Here is a 17,855-nt window from a genome sequence, read left to right on the forward strand (position 1 = left end):
TTAAAGAACCATTGATGTTTACCATGTGCTTAATTTGTATTTTTAATGAGCCTCGTGCTCAGCTGTATAGTGAAAATTTTATAATATTTAGCCTGTTGTGGGGAAGCGTTGTAGAATTGCCTCCAAAAAAATCTTATTCTAAGTAGACTTTGCTCATTTACTTTGCTTATTATAAAGGACGATCCAAAAAAAATGTAATTCCAAATCCATTTATTTTCTTTCTTCGCGAGGAATTACCGTTAAACATTTGAATATCCCCAGTGCAATATCTCGACCTTTTTAAGTCGAAAAAAAAAAACATACCAACTGGCTACCAGTTCTATCATGAGGTCATATAATAGAACACATGCATTTATTATAAAAATGTTGTTTACGATACATATTTTTCAAAAATGCTGATAAGAATATCGCTCCGCTTTCAATATACGTGTAGTGATGTCTTTATAAAATTATCCAATCATTAATGTAATGATATAAGTTATTCTATACCATCGTTTGATGTAACTATCGTAAAGTAATCAACGTCAAATAGCAGATTATATTTGATAGATGTTCACCCCTCGTGCGGAGTTAATTGTTGCCATATACGTATGGTGACTATATTATATTACATACAATAACTATAATTATGGAGAACTAATAAGTCATCCCTTGGAAATTTAATGAAGTTTATTTCATTACGATTATTAGTGTTAAAATTATGCGAGATATTTTTGAAATATTTTTTATCTGTGTCTTTGTGTCAGTAGCATTTTTAAGGTTGTTTATTGGTTTCCGAATTTTAGTAATTTTTAAGACAAGGCCTTTCTTAACCACGTGACCACGAACACTGCAAAGTGCTCGAAACGTCGGGATGTTAAAATAATTAATATACGCGATTAAATCCGTTAAAAACTAGTTTTATTTCAAAGGCCTTTTTGTTTTTCCTTTATCTACAATATCGCTTACATAAATTAACAAACTAAGGCTTAACTTATAATATATACATCAGGAGAAATAACAATAATTATTATACGTTGAATTAAAATTATATTTCACTTTAGCAATGACCCAAACTGAATCAACAGTTTGAAATGGTCCCAATTGTCACCACAAGCTGCGTCATATTTATTCGGAAAGTTCGCGGCGAAAACGAACTATCACGACGGACGTTTACGGTTCGGATTTAAACACAAACGTTCACATTATCTGCCAGATTATGCCAAGATTATAGTGGTCCGGAGGTTCTGTGAAATTATTACGGTGCCAGCTTAGGCCAAAGTGTCCCATTTGAAACGATTTATGTGCGAATGTGTTGCGAGTAATCCATGGTTGAAACGAACCGCCTATAATTATGAGAAAACAATTTCCTATTCCCATCTTAATGCGCCGCAGGATTAAGAGATTCTGTTGCGTTTTTGCGAGGTAGTATTAATTTAAAATTTGCGAGTTTTTTTTAAGTAGCGTTTTCGAGTACATTAAGAGATTATTTACTGGTTTGCAGCTTAGCCTCGTTTTAAGGGATATAGCTTTTATTTAAAGTATGTTTTATACCTTACATTTGTTTCGGTGAGTATATATTATTATATTTGTGTCATTATTATTCGATTATTCGACCTGGAAGAAGATTATTATAGTTGGGTGCTGTGACGGGAGTTTCCTTGGACGAGTTTTAAAAGGTACAAAAATTCTTGTCTGTACATGCGGTTGAGGTTGTAACGAAGTTGAAGTTCACGCGAAGTATTTTTTATTGTGTACGCTGTTTGGAAAGAAGTTTTTACCTTCTGTGAGAGAAGGGCTCGTACAACTTGCTGCGCGACATCATCCAGTCTCTTTTCGTGGTCACTGTCGTGTACACCTGTCGACAATGCTGTAAGCTCGTTGCGTAGCCTTTCGTTTTCCGCCGACAACGCCGACAGTTGGCTTTGGTAGTGCGCTGCTGAGGCCTGCGAAGGTAATGGATTTGTCTCTTACTACACCGGAATGCTCCGAAGAGTATTATGAAAAAGGTTTTTAGTTTTCATGATAAGTTTTGACGCATATTTTGAAAATATTTATTGTTTGTCGTTTTTTGTGCATGTAATAGTGTAATTCTCAAGTAATATTATGTAAATGAAATAAATAAGAAATGTTGAGCGCTCACACAAACCCGAGAAATTCAATTAAAATTATTAAAATAACCATTCATTGCATTCATAAATATCCCTGTCATTCACGTCGCATCTTCACTCTTGTTGTCATCATTCATTCTTACTTTATTTTAAAAGAAAATATCTAATTCAAACATTTCCATCAAGATATTACACAAAAGCTATCCATCACCGGCGGGCGGACGTCAAAATCGTTTTTCGTGTTTAAAAATACACCGAAAAGGGCCTATCATTCGCACTCTTAATTAAGCTAGCCATAGACCGAATGAAAATTAAACAAACCATTTTAAATTGAACCACCTTTTTGTCCTTTCCAATTAAAAGTGTAAACTGGACACCTAAAGCATAGAGGTCCCGTATCGTTGGATGTAAATACTCGTTTAAAAACATCAGTCCATTTAGGTAGGTAACCCAAAGTGTTAGAGTTCAAATTGTCCGAAAGATTTGAAAGTGAGTTCGAGCAAGAGGTTTTCATTAGTCATTGAGGGGAGGGGAGACAAAGGGGTATGAATCTGTTTGTACGTCTGTCTGTAAAAACACGCGGTTGATACGGTTGGTAGGGACGTATCAATAGGAGAAATGTGCATTTAATTTCGTACAGGTGCGGGGACTCCGAAATATTCCTTTGTTCCATGTGTCCTTCGTAATTTTACGCTTTTGTCGTTATTTTTTAATGAACTAACCGGGAAGTCGTCTAGAAAAGTATATTTACGAATTTTTCCTTTTCCTATTCAAAGTATAATAAGTAATTAAATTGAAGTTACTTTCATTAGAATATGAACAAAGATAAAATTTCGGTATTTATAAAAGGTATTAATTTTACCGCTTGCTTATGTATTTACATTATATGTTACGTACGATACGATATAGTTCATGAGAGTCTATAAGTCAAAAAATTACATACAAAAATATAGCAAAAAAAAAAATAAATTAAAATCTCCATCGAGAAATAGTTCTCGTTTCTAATTTGATTCGTTACCACTTTTGATTATGCTGAATAATTTCCTTATTTAGTGTAAGGTGTGGCTGATGTAAGCCGCAGATGTTCCGCGGCGAAGCAATTAAACTGTATCGGCTACGAAATGGCTTTTCCATCAAAGACTCAAACGATTCCGTCTCCGCGTCTCCATCGTGGAGTTCTTAATTAATTTGGATAAATAATCCGTCCAATTACTTATTTATAAGAAAATGTTGTCGTGTCGTTTTCAATATAAATTGTGTTTATTTATTAAATGGAATTTGAAGTTGTAATATCGTAAATTCTAAAGCCTCTAATAAATATTAATTTACAAAATTAATTTTATAGTTTTGTTATATTTTGTGCGAAGAATATATATATTATAAGTGCGTTTGATGTTCTTTGAGAACATTATTATAACATTATTATATAGCATTTATTACTATAGAAATATATATACTATATGCAAGGACTCTAGAAGCTAAGACGATAGAAAAAAGCATATGACCTGTCATTCTATTTATCGAGGACGTAATATTTTTCACATGGTACGAATATCAAGACTAATTTAAATTAAAAATTGTTTCATAGATCAGAAAGGATAAATGTAAAAACCTTTTAACCCCTAATTGACTTGGTAAAGACATACCCGAATATTATAATCTAGGAAGAGCAACTCTAACAAAGAATGCTTCATTTTTCATATCACTTTCACGACCATCCTTTGTGCATTACATTGATTGGAATATCGAAAAACTACGCCAAAACTTGCAATTCATGTGATAAATGAGGGGGTGTGTCGTCATAGTGATAGTTCACTATCAACACAAGCCGTGTTATTAAATTTTACAACTTTAGTAATATAAATCAAAATCAAAATATACTTTATTCAAGTAGGCTTTTACAAGCGCTTTTGAATCGTTATTTAACAAACTATTTAAAGTAAAGCTACCACCGGTTCGGAATAGAGATTCCACCGAGAAGAACCGGCAAGAAATTCAGTAGTAATTATTTTTCAACATCTAAAAATACAGTCATGTTAGTTGAATACAATTATATATGTATGTTAAGTCTCCTGCCTGGAAGTCAACAAGCATTAACTCCACGTTTTTTTATCATCAATAATAAAATTAACACAACCACCAACACCACCATATAATAAAATTAACACAAGGCTGTCCGTAGATACAGCCTGTCAATGTTCCACTGCCTTACAAAGGTGAACTTTTCTCTTATTGGCAGAATTTAATGGAATACCTACATGCAGGTTTCCTCGTGATGTTTCGATGATGAACACGAGATGAATTATGCATACAAATTCAGAACATGGAAATTCAGTGGTTACTAGTCGCAATCTTTGGTTAAGATTCAAATGTTTTACCTACTGGGTCATCGTCATACTTTGTATACATAATATATTCCAATCGAAGAAGGAATAAAGATAAACTAATCTGATATTTATAATACAACACCATTCCACTTTTCTTCATTTTAATTTTTCTTACAAACTAACAATGACAGCAATGACATTAAAAACTTTAAGGAATAAGCATGCCTTTTACACTTAGTACCCTTTGACAGTTTTTATTTTTTTAATTCTGATACGTACAAAGGTGTTAAATCAATAAATAACGTAAAATAAAACGAGAAATTCAATTCTTTAAACTGAAACGATTTTAAACCAGAGTTTTACTATCATATCATATCATTATCGAACAAATTGTAGAAAATAATTTTATTCATTCAGATGTTGTTTATGAACGTACTTTCATGGATGATACGCTAATAACATATGTATTTAAGTGTTCGCACTCGGAAGTCTTACATAAACTATCATGATTGCGTTAACGGCTAAATTATAAAAACAAAGGTGTAGCGCCCCTGGCAGATAGATAATTCATGAGAATGAAAAAAAAAAAAAACATTAGGGGCTCGTGTCTAGGAGCACAGATCTACATTTTAATTACTTTACTTTATAAACTTTTTACAATATAATATTAGTGTTGTTGCTTTATTTGCATATGTCGCCGCGAAAATATTTTTTCTATGATATATGTGTATATTTTTTGTATTTTTGTGTTAATTCAATCTAATGTCACTAGCGACCGATATCAAAAATATTTCAAAAAAATTAAGCTGTTTTTTTTCTTTATTTTGTCAAAAACTACAAACAAAGTGTTTTTAATATTACTTTTTTTTTCATTATTTAACGTATTCAATTGAAATATTATGTCAAATAGTCACGCCAAGTCCATAATCCATTTTATATAATTTCGTTGATTAATTATATTTTTTTAATTTAAATAAGTCATTCGTTTGAAAACAACTTGGTTTACACGTATTAGGATTTAATTATTTATTTTAATTTTTGTAAGTGTTGCCATATAAAATAAATAAACATAGATATTAATCATGGCTCTTTGTAGTGATTACCTTTGCTTAGTGACGCGTGTAGAGGGGTCGAATGTCCGATTGAGTGTTTTTGTACATCTCCTAGCTTTGCTATGAAACTTTTTTTTATTTAGTTCGCAATCAGTTAAAAGTCAACTGGAATTGATTGACTTATTTTGTAGAGTGTACCTTATCTAGATGTACAGGACAACTTGTTTACACGAGGTATTATACAGCGTGTTACATTTGTAACGTTTTATGTACCACACGTAAATTTGAATGATAACAATTTCAAACTTTTATTCTGCTATTTATTACATTACCTAAATAGTCTTAATCATACTTCAAGTTTGATATACATTAAAGACTACGATAAAATTGAATACATAATATAAAATTATGAATACAAGACTGTGTAAATTATTTAATCAATTAAGACTTCTATTCACGCGATTAAAATTTATGGTGAAATAAAACTCACATACATATATATTAGAAGTCTGAAAACATTACGCTCCGTTTTTCGCCCGTTGTTATAAATGTTCTTGAGAGAACACCATTCATTGAATACCATTTAAATTCAATAGATATTGTGTACCATTGGATCCCTTAATTATTGGTTGCAATAATTGATTCATTAGTCACAATGGCGCTCCTGTATGCATCAATAGTTGCATAAATCTTACTCCGACGAGCCGATAGCTTGGCACAACAGCCACTGAACTAAGTTCCATTGTACGCGTCTTGTATTGCTTAACGATATTGTCTAGATTTAAATCCTTGGCAATATTATAAAGTGGAATTCGTTGTACATAATGAATAAGTACTGCGGTTGGATTCTTTAAGAATTCACTCCGTATCTCACACGTGAAAAGTTGACAGCTGACTTACGGTGATATGCTATCTTGATACTTGTATCGTTATTAGTATTATTGTCTTTGTCGCGTATCACACACTAACATTTCACGACTGTATTGAGTTGATTGTGTGAGTTTTGGTACGATTATTATGTTATAGTTTATTTTTATATTTTAGACCTAAGAAGCTTTAAACGTAAATGTCAACCAAACTAGGCAAGTAACATCTACTTACTGTATGCATGTAATCCAAGTTTATTGTCCTCTCGGTAGACTAAGTTCCGAAAATTAATTTACAAAATTACGTTTCAAATGTTTGTAAAGAGCCAACTTGAATAAAGTTCATTTTGATTGATAGAATGACCGCACCGTGTCGCCTGGTCCTATGCACCCATGCTGATTGGTTTCGTTAGTACCTCGGACCCGAGTTCGGGAGATGCGGTAACTCAATTATGAAGATGCCGCTGTTCGTCTCCTCTCGCAAAAAGCGCCGTTTGCAGTTTACAATGCAGACAATTCTAGCTAGATTTAGGACCACTTTCCACCGGTTGAGAAGCGTTGCGTTGCAATTATAACGATTATTTAAAGGATGAAATTAATTGTATTTTTATTATGTTTATTACGCATATAATACATGAAAGCCTAGTTTTCGTTGTTTGACTTCTTCTGGGAGTGATTGTGCTTCTTTTTATTACTAATCGATTAATTGTAATTTAAATTAAACTATGAAGTTTGTGAAGAATGCTGGCATTCTGATATTAAAGCCGTCAGCAACGTTGTTTAAAATTATTTCAGTTAAATCATTACGATATCGGACACTTTAAAACCGTAGTCGTGTTAAAAAATAATTGTTTTGCTATACCCGGCTACAAACGGTGCGCAGTCAGACAATGTCCTCGCATACCATCCAATGTTTCAATTCGGAATTTTCCCGTCTAGTCGTGAGGAATTCTGGAATTTTACAAGCGTTTTCGGTGCAACAAAATTCAGACAATAAGTGTTGTATCCAAACGCCGTATCAAGTTGTATGTTGTGCGCTGTCACGCGTGCAATTTTAGTTATTTCGTTATAAATGCACATAGTTTAAATTCGTTTAGATTTTTTTTGTTCGTTTGCTATACAGGAACAAGAATATAGATTGCTGTTTCAATTCTAAATAACTTTTATTTTTATAAATAAATCCTAGTCTTTGTCTAGACAAAGCCTAGTCATTTACTACAATGACTCTAGTGTCATTATTGTAAATTTACGGAGATAAAGTTTTTTTAACAACTCTTATTTTTTATTTTTTTGAAATGGCAACACTATCAGATCGTCGATAATTGATTAACAAAAAATAAAGCAAATCGTTTGACAAACAGATAAGTAAGAGGTATTGAATTATTTTATTTTTGTCTATTTATATTTTTTGTATTAATACGTAAACAAGCCTCTAGTCTTGATCTCTTAATATGATAATAATACACATTCTAACTGTACGTTCATACATCTCGCACAATATTTTTTAGTGTTTTATATATTTTAAAATATATCGATAAAAAATAATTAGGAAGTATTATCTATTGTTTTATGTTTTGACATTTCTTATGGCTCTGTGGTCTAGGTAAACTAGTACGTAATCTCTAAACATCCGTTTACAAATAACGAGCAAACACGAGCCAAACACAATTAGAGCGCGAGTGTAAATTTGAGATGCGCGGCGGGGCTTTGATAAAATGATGCACCCCTACTGTGACCGGTGTTAGTGATGCGATATGTAAATGTCGATACTTTTTTTTTGTATTAATATCGATTTGTATTTAATCTTAAATACGGTTAAGGAATATAATATATCGCTACATTATTCACAAAATGCCATTTTCTATGTGTGCAAGTTACCATTAATTTGTGATCAGTGATTGAAATATAAACAAGATGATTAAATAGAGCAATCTGTTATAAAACTATAATTGTTATTAACATTGTTTCATAACTAAATAAATAATACATTACAAACTTATTAGACTTGGTATTTATGTATTTATTATATACGAATATACAAATATTTAAATACATTGCCCAAAAAACCTTCTTTAGTAAATATAAAAATTCTATAAATTTTAAATCGATATCGATATCTATATTATATCGCAGCACTATCGCCGTGCCCTCTGTTACTGCGCCCTTGCACTTCGGAAGGGTGAAGCTGAATTATTGTTTAGCGGAGGGAGCCTTTTAAACCGGGAAACCCCAGTCATTGTGCATAGCCGATTTCCCGCTTTCCGCCATTTTAATGTCCTTACACTGGTTATAGTCGGTTTGTATGTGTGCGTAACATTATAAAAAAGGTACTATTGACAGAATAGAATATTTGACGTTATTATCTATTGTCAAAGTAGATGAGACAGCGAAGGACCATTTTGTAATAAGTACACTTAGTATTAACCTTTAATTATTTATTTAGATAGAGTTTCACACTACAAATCTTTAGTTTCTTTGTAGTGCCAACCAATAAACGAGCCAATTTTTTTTATCTTGGTGTGCGTTACACTCGCCAAACGTTATACTGCTTTACTACTGTTCGTGTGTTTTTGTTCTCAACTTTGACAGCCTATCTACATACATATATAAATAATCAAAGTTACTAACTCGTATTTTATTTAAGTAAGTTTTTGATGATAATATGTAAATAATTGGTGATCAACCAAAATTGTCTCTACGATTATAATTTTTTTATGATAGTAAAACTTACATAATTTGAAAAATATCGTGTTCCACTATTGGAGTAAGGCATTTTCTAATGAAGGTAAAATTTTCTTTGAGTGTATTTAAATGTGTGAACAATAAAAGGTTTTTATTGTCCAAAAAATAATCAATTTGATATACTTAATACCATCAAAACTAAAAAAATTAACACAAATGATTATTTTAATCTTTGTAGTTTAGATCTGTATAGTGAATACAGATTGATCATTTGAATGTGTGTGTGTGTTCTATGTTGGTGTAGTGTTCCTGTCACAATTTAGTAGTGCGCGTGTGTGGGTGTATTTTTTATTTCGTCGTCACTCGTCACAGTTCAACTCGTAGCATCGAGTGGATATTGACGTAGGGAGACTACCGGCAGATGGTAATAAGTGAAATAGGTTTTTACACCAGTTAGTTGGTAACAGCTTTTAGTTTTCGAGTGTGTGATCGTAGTTAGTACTTAACTTTTTGTTGTACCTATTCATTTAAAGCCATTTTTCAGTACAAAACAATTTTTTTTTAAATGGTTTTATATATTAATAGTAAAATTATGAACAGAAATTTAATCATAACACACCAACTTTTAATATTAAATTGGTACCAAGTATAAGTATCAATTATAATACGTTACTTATTATAAATACAATTTGCAAGCGTTAAACTGATATGAAAAAAAAAAATAAGGTAAATTCTGTAAATATAACATAAAAAACTTTCCATTCCACAAATCCGAACCTTCAACATTATGAAATATTAAGTCTCAAATTGTTCCCCAAATATTCCCTAAGCTGCCAAATTAAAAATTCACCGAGGAACCCGGTTGTAAAATTCGTCCATCGTAAAATGATCTATCATTCAGAAGGTAACAATATCAGCCGCAGATGTTTTACAAGTGGTCGTATTCAAGGCAGGAATCAAATACAAATATTCAAAATATTTCATTAAACTGGACTGTTTGTCCGTCCCCCCTCATGTACATGTTTGAATGGTACATTATATGGAAACTTTACCCACGCTTGGTCTGAGAATATTTACTTTTCTTCAGTTTTCGCAGACGACACGTACGTACACACACATTGATATTCATATTATAATTATATTTTTCTTTAAACTTTGAAATAACGAACTTATTAATAAATTTTATTTGTATTAAATTAATTGTGTGAGTTAATTATTGAACCGCGAAAGGAATGTTTCGTAAATAGTTATTAATTATACTCAGACATATTCTGTACTTGGTATTTATATCAAAATAAAACGTCAAAAATGTATATATATATTTCGATAGTTTATATATATATATATTTCGGTAAGGTTTGAGTTTTTATAATTTAACTTTAATTAGTTTCCGTAGATTATAATCTATCCAAAAGTAATGCGTTAAATTGTAAGCAGTATGTTCAAATTGTTCACAATCTCGCGAAATAGATTATAATCTAAGGGTATTTACAATTTTACGGTGACATAAGATACAAAAAACTGGTCTTAATTTTCGTTTATTTCGATGCGCGAATTGTAATTGTTTTTGATTAATACATGTAATAGGGTTCATTAATGATAGTTGAGTATCTCGCTGGGTTGTCTCGATTGAATCTAAATTCCAGTGATACCTTTACATTTGAACTTGAATAAAGTATCTTTTAATTTATATGTAATTCTGATAGATAGACATAGAAAGAAAAGTTCACTTGGTGGTAGGTCTCTGTGCAAACACATCTGGGTAAGTACTAGGTACCACCCACTCATAAGATATTCTACCGCCAAACCGCAATATGTATTGTTGTGTTCCGGTTTGTGTGTAAGTGTGAGTGAGCAGTGTAATTACACACACAAAGGACATTATATCTTAGTTCCCATGTTAGAAGTGCATTAGCGACGTAAGAAATGGTTAATATTTCTTAAAATGCTAAAATTAAATCCTATTGAATACTGAAATATCTGCAATTTATATAATCAATGGTTTCATCCGAGTCTTAGTTTATAATATTAGCTTGCTTGTTATTCTGGACGGTTTATACAATTGTTTTTGAAGCTTCAACTGATATATTTATTTGCTATGAGTAACTGTTTACGGAACGCCTAGCGGTGTTCAGGCGTAGGTTTGATGCTGAACCCTTGGGCGTCTTATCGTCCCCACACTGAAAATAAGCTTCACGCTTATTTGGAGGGGTAAATAAGAATATTAGTAATCCCACAAGAACAGGCTTTGCTGTTATTTATAGTAATTAAAAAAAAAAACTCCAAGTGCGTGTAGTTAGTTTACACGATATTACACAGCTGATTATTTTGACGTTGAAATATTGTTTTGTTTACAGTATTGGTTTCCAAAAGTGAAACATGCTGAAAACCATCAGAGAGTATGAAAAAACAGTGTATTTCCGTATCGTTACAACATTTACAACGGACAGTCGGTCATTGTTGCTCCCCGGAACCCCTCGGAACGTCGCATTTATCTGCGAATTTGAATGGCGAATGCGAATTTTGATTTTTCCATTTCCCGTCACTTAGACGATTCTGCCAGGCTTTTATTGTGTACACGCCCCTATTTTTAATATCAGCTCTAAACATTTTCGAATTGTCAGAACTCGGGGGACATTTTGAATAGAACTCTGATACTTGATATTCTAATCTTGATTTTCTCAAATTATTAACCAAATTGAAAACATATATATCTTATTTTTATAAATAGAAAACTTTATCTTTAATTTTGCCAAACTGAATGATTAATATTGAATAATTCAATATAGTCAAAAGATATATTATTACATGAAACAATATGCTCTATAGTTAAGTAAGTACTACAAGTATAACTACTAATATAAACAAAGGAACAATCTCTCTAGATCTGAAATAAACTTATAATGTTAGGAGCAATTTATTAATAGGAATACAAAATGAATGAAACTTTAGTGGCGAAATGAGACCATAGTGAAGAGTACCACTCAATTTTAGCAGACTTATTAATCTGGTTTGTCACCAAGCAAACATTAGGTAAGCACCACTTATAGCAAGAAAGGACCGCGCCACTAATTACGCAAAAAACATCTCATCCCCTTTCAAACACACCGTCGTTCATAATCCCTCAAAGAACGTCCAGTTTATGAATGGACCAAACTTATTAGAGCCACTCACCCCCTCCCCAGGATGCTAAAGTCGTTCAGTAAGAAGGGTAGTCTTAAATTAAAGGAGGTCTATATATACTGGTGCGGGTGCGGTACTTTCGTAAATTAATTCCTCTATCTGGAGGGGCAGCTATAAGCTATAATCCAAAAATGATCGGCTGTCCCCTTGCGCCGCGATAAATGCTCTTTAATGTGGCTAAATGGCCGAGTGGCGAAAAATATTGCATAAAACTTAGCATCAACGGGAATCGAAAAAGATAATTACCTCGTTATAACCAACCTTACTTAAATATTGTTTATGTGTTAAGATAAATATTATGTCTCTTTCTTTCAAAATAAATTTAGTATTCGAAAGAAGAAGACAGAGCTAATCAACGCCTGAACGACGTTAACAGTTAAAGCCGCATTTTATTAAATGACACAATCGATTTAAAATAAAATATAATTGACAAACAAAACCTGACAGAGTTGTACAGCCTGTGTTTATATAAAAAATACACATATCGACTAATTTTCACGATATATAAAGTCATGTAGCATTCTTATATAAGTATATGAACATGTATTTAAAATGTTAACTATAAACGAAGCTAATATTTAATAATGCATTTGAATTTGTTACAGAGGAAAGTGCTAGACATGCAGTTTAGACGCAATTTCAATTTTACCCGAACAAGCTTTGTGTAACGTCCGTGAACAAAGCGAACTCTACCACTGAACTGCGTCCAAATTACGTTTCACAATAAATAAATACTATACGTGCAGTATTGTTTTATAAAAGTCAAATGTAAAGTGTTTAGTTAAAGTCGCTTCTCCTTTTCTAAGGACTGGGTATATTATATCTTTATTTATAATATTATTATATTCGAATACGAATTTCCACCAGCTTCCCTTGTGGTAATTTTTTTTTCGGTTGCTTTGAAAAAAGTTCCTTTATGTTATACATTTTTGGTGAGCTAAGAAATCGGTTATATTTTTTAAATAATTTGCAAGACAAGCATTTCATAACGATTTTCTTTTGTTTTTAAGGCGATTTTATTTTTGTGGAAAAAATCAAAAGAATATTGAAATAATATCGTTTTCCGTCTCGCGTTTTTGAATTTGTATCGATAATTATGTTTTAATATTGACAAATAACCATGGTTTAATCGTTTTTATTAAGGATTAAATTGTTACTTTTTTTTTAAAATAAATTTTTAAAGTTGCATTTTTGACTTATTTTGAAAAAAGTTAAGAAACGTGATAACTCAAAAATGGTTCACTTTTGCATGATGCATATGAGGGTTAAAATTATCGCAAATACTCACCCCTATTACCTCCTAACGGGAATATGTCGATTTACCAATAACCCTGTATGTTACATTCATTATTTTAAATATAGCACAGCGAGAGTGAAGTTTAAATTATTCTTAGCTGTAACAAAATAGTAGACTACGTGAGAGGGAGGGAGGGAGAGTTTCGAATATTAAGTATTCCATATCCTTTTCTGAATCCCTGACAACATGAGAAATTCACTTTTGCATTTATAATAATACTAGTACCTCTCGCTTCGCCCGTTTGGAATTCAATTTGTAACGAAAATGCTGCAAGAACTTGTAAAGACCCATGTATCTTAACATTATCCCCTGAAAGTGTAGAAAAAGTAGCCTACGTCCGTCTTTTGAGTTCTAGGTGGTTTCATAACAAATTTTATCAAAATCAATTCAGGCAGTTGCTTACGCATTTATAATATTCGTACAAAATATTATTAGTGTTGAATGAACTGTCAATATTCCATGCAAATAAAAGATTCATTTCGTATTGCCGACTTTGGCGGTGATTCTAATAATATAGAATGTAATTTTGTGATATGAGAATGAATGTTGTAATGGTACGTACCTCCAGCGCGGAGGATAAAGAAGCTTTCTCCTGCTTCAAAGTTTCCACGCGGCTTTTGTATTGCAACAACGAGCGCACCGTGTCCTCCATCCTGTAACAAACGACAATCGTTAATTAAATAGATGTATAAAATTGTATGTACATATATAAATAGGAGATGAATGTGTGTGTGCTTGCGTAAATGTCAAATGTTAAATTCCTACACGGAAATGTATATATGTATATATGTATAATTTAAATTGTTTGTTATTATGAATGAATGTATTCTTTATCATTCGTTCTTTTATACCATGTCTACTAAACATTTTCGTGTACGTTTTGGTCAATAAAAAAAATGTGATAGTCGTCAATTCATGACGATCTTAATACAATTGTTTTTATTTAATCAGAGAATAACAAAAAAAAATATGACAGGTTTTTTTTTTATAAAAGCAAAGGAGATACATTTTGCGTATGGACAACTAAATTTATTAGTATTATAAGAACAGTTTTATTTACCCGTAATATACTCCGTAATCAATATTAGTACAAGTACATATATCAAAATCAATCAAACAATTTAAATTGAATTTCGTATTATTATTTCCATAGGATCATCCGGTTAATCACTGATTACCTCCTGTGAACATTGGAAACACTTTATAAATGAGTTACTTTATATAAACGTTTAAATCTTTTTATGGCTCTTATAATCCAAAGAATTTCCCAAGTATACATTTGTATTAAGTTGTTAAGCCGAAGTTAAAACAAAAGGTGTTGATGTTCTGTATCGTTTCACATTATGCGACTGGATTTAACTCGCCCGAATAATCCTGGGAAAGATTTGCATATACTGAATATAAGCGAGAGAGAAATTATAAGGAAAGATAAAAAAAGTCAGAAAAATATATTATGTTAAAATGTACCGTTAGCAGTTAAGATACTTGGACTCTGGAGTAACATAAAATATTTTTTATTTATTACATCTTTTTACATTAACAGCTTGTAAATTTCCCACTGCTGGGCTAAGGCCTCCTCTCTATTTGAGGAGAAGGTTTTGAGCATATTCCACCACGCTGCTCCAATGCGGGTTGGTAGATACACATGTGGCAGAATTTCGTTGAAATTAGACACATGCAGGTTTCCTCGCGCTGTTTTCCTTCACCACCGAGCACGAGGTGAATTATAAACTCAATTTAAGCACATGAAAATTCAGTGGTGCTTGTCTGGGTTTTGAACCCGTAACCATCGGTTAAGATGCACGCGTTCTAACCACTGAGCCATCTCGGCTCTTTTTTATTTATATACCATTTCATCTTGTTACGTTGTCGTGAGACACGCGGTTGGAACAAAGTCGCTTTAGCCTTATATTATGTATTAAATACCAAATTTACTTTTCTATTCATAATATTAGTAAATATTCAATAAACTATTGCTCAGACGACATGATACGAATGTCGTATTAATATCCGTATTGTAATCAATTTTAAAACATAGTCCGTGTAGTGTATTCGATTGACAGTTCGCAATTTTAACAACTCAATATCCGTTAGTTAAAGTTTTGTTATCAAACATTTACTAAGTGATAATTCGAAAATTTGCCTTTGATCAGACGTTTCTAATAATTACTTGAAATATACGACTATATAATATAGTTTCGTTTACAGAGTAAACTAGTAAATCACTAATTTTGAGATTATTACTTGTGGTATTTAAATTGCAAGCACTAAGGGTATAATATCTTTTAAATCTGATCTTTATGATCCTATACCTCCTATATATCCTATACCTGATCATAGGTTGGCGGAATATTTATGCTATTAGGAGTGATTTTTACTTCTTGCAATACCTGGCTATGGGTTAAGACAACCGCTCGTCACCACTTTCTTAATAAATAAATAAATATGAAGCAATGTTAGCGTAACTTAAATTTTCGATAGTTATAACTTTAAACTTCCATATTTAATACCTTTTACAGTTTAAGTAAAAAATAAACAAAATATTTTTATTTTTATTCTGAATGACATTAAAAAGTATAATTGTTTCGTTATTTTGGTTACAAAAAAACATATTTTAAATTCGAATAAGCCGCTTTTCTTTGGCTACGAAAACGAGTTTTAGAATCGGCTCAGGATATAATTCTTTGAACAAAAGCCTTGAATAATTATTTCACCCTCCTTAATTATTAATACACCGTTGAGAGTCGAGATTACCGTATTCAGAGGAATGGGGTTACTGATGACAGTCTAGAGCTTCAATTCTTAAAGAATTACTCTTAATTGTAATAAACGATAACATAGTAACTTATCGAAGGAATAATTTAATAGAATTAGTCAAATTCTTTTCTTTAAATATGCAATGAAATGTCAAATTATCCACTAACTTTTTTTAAATAAGGGTTTTTTTTGTTTGAAGGGCTTGTAGGTGAAAGTGTAGGTCGAAAGATGGTTCCATTCCGTTAATAAATTGATAGCATTGTTTGAATATTAAATATATTTCGATATACGTTTAAACTATTTTATTATTGACTAGCTGTTCGTCCGATTTCGTACGGGTAAAATCCATACAAAGTTATAACACCTATTATAAGTGAGGGTCTACCTCGCGAAAGGAGTTACTATGCAAAATTACAAGTCAACCGGACCTATAGTTTCGGAGAACTCGTGTTGAGTCACTGGTATTTCACTTATATAGTACATATAAATATATATAACCCTTTTAAAGTTGCAAAAAATGTATAACTGATTATATCAGTGTGATAAAAAAAAAAAAACAATATTCATGAGAAGTCGACAGCACATTTATTCAAGTAAGAGCATTTTTAAATTGAGAAGTAAAACTTGAAAAAAAATATATCCTCACAAAATAGCGAAGTAGCTGCAAAATCTCATTCGAGCATTATACTTTTACTATGAATGCAGAGGTGGTAAAATTCAGCGGAGCGAATGGGAACAAGATGGAGACCGAATGAATGAACTTTTTCAATAACTCCGAATGGAAGTCTGCGAGCGTGATGCAATATCTTCTCAATATCTTTATCTGTGAAAATATTTCATTAGGATACGTATTTGAATATAGAACATGTGAAATTAAAAATAAATGTACTTCGAACAAAAAAGGTTTTATTTTTGATAATGTGTAATGTTATTACATCTTAATTTCAAAGTCCAGATTTCAATAGAATTATATTAAATGTATGAAATATTACAAATTAATAAACGTAATTAATAGCCCTAATTCACACCTAAACTATTAATCTGATTGGCGTGGAATTTTTATGTTTCAATTGCTTAGAGTTTTATTTATATTTATCAAGATACAGCTAATTAATTGTTATTGTCAAGAGTTTCGGTTATATGATTTATTTTTTTACATGAAAGTATATATATGAAGTGATATTATAACGTAAACTTTGTAATGTGTTAGTAATCTCAATATAAACCTGTCTTATGTCAGGTATCATTCACGAGGATTGAACTTACCTTTTTCAAAATATAGTTGAGGTTAAGATATCAAAAACAAACAAAAATTACACGTTTGATATTTGCTCTCGATTTATTAGTTGGATTTGTATGTTATAATATTATTGTTACAAAATATTACTTCTGGAACTTTCCTTTTCAGACATCTCCATAGACAAGATGTATTTTTTATTTAATCAAACCTTGCGAACCAACCATTCGCGCGTAATTCGCGGTTACGTTTCGTATTTCCCTCGTGGAAAATCTAGAAAAAATGCGTTGTACTCGGGTCGATCAACCGAAGTTCGGCGTCCGTGGGCTTATTACGTTGTAATTTAATGGTTTTTTTTACTACG

The 17,855-nt window shown here is 31.6% G+C and overlaps 1 protein-coding gene across 2 annotated transcripts in view; it reads right to left on the minus strand.

Annotated features, from left to right (window-relative positions):
- LOC125064936 overlaps positions 1 to 17,855 on the minus strand; it is a 372,192-nt gene that overhangs the window by 9,224 nt on the left and 345,113 nt on the right. For both annotated transcript variants that reach the window (XM_047672252.1, XM_047672253.1), the window contains exons 5-6: positions 14,060 to 14,150; positions 1,761 to 1,925 (exon numbers count right to left, since the gene is read on the minus strand). In XM_047672252.1, the coding sequence (XP_047528208.1) occupies positions 1,761 to 1,925; positions 14,060 to 14,150 (256 nt within the window). The remainder of the gene's footprint in view (positions 1 to 1,760; positions 1,926 to 14,059; positions 14,151 to 17,855) is intronic.

Source organism: Vanessa atalanta, chromosome 6, assembly GCF_905147765.1.
Source record: "Vanessa atalanta chromosome 6, ilVanAtal1.2, whole genome shotgun sequence".
NCBI lineage: Eukaryota > Metazoa > Arthropoda > Insecta > Lepidoptera > Nymphalidae > Vanessa > Vanessa atalanta.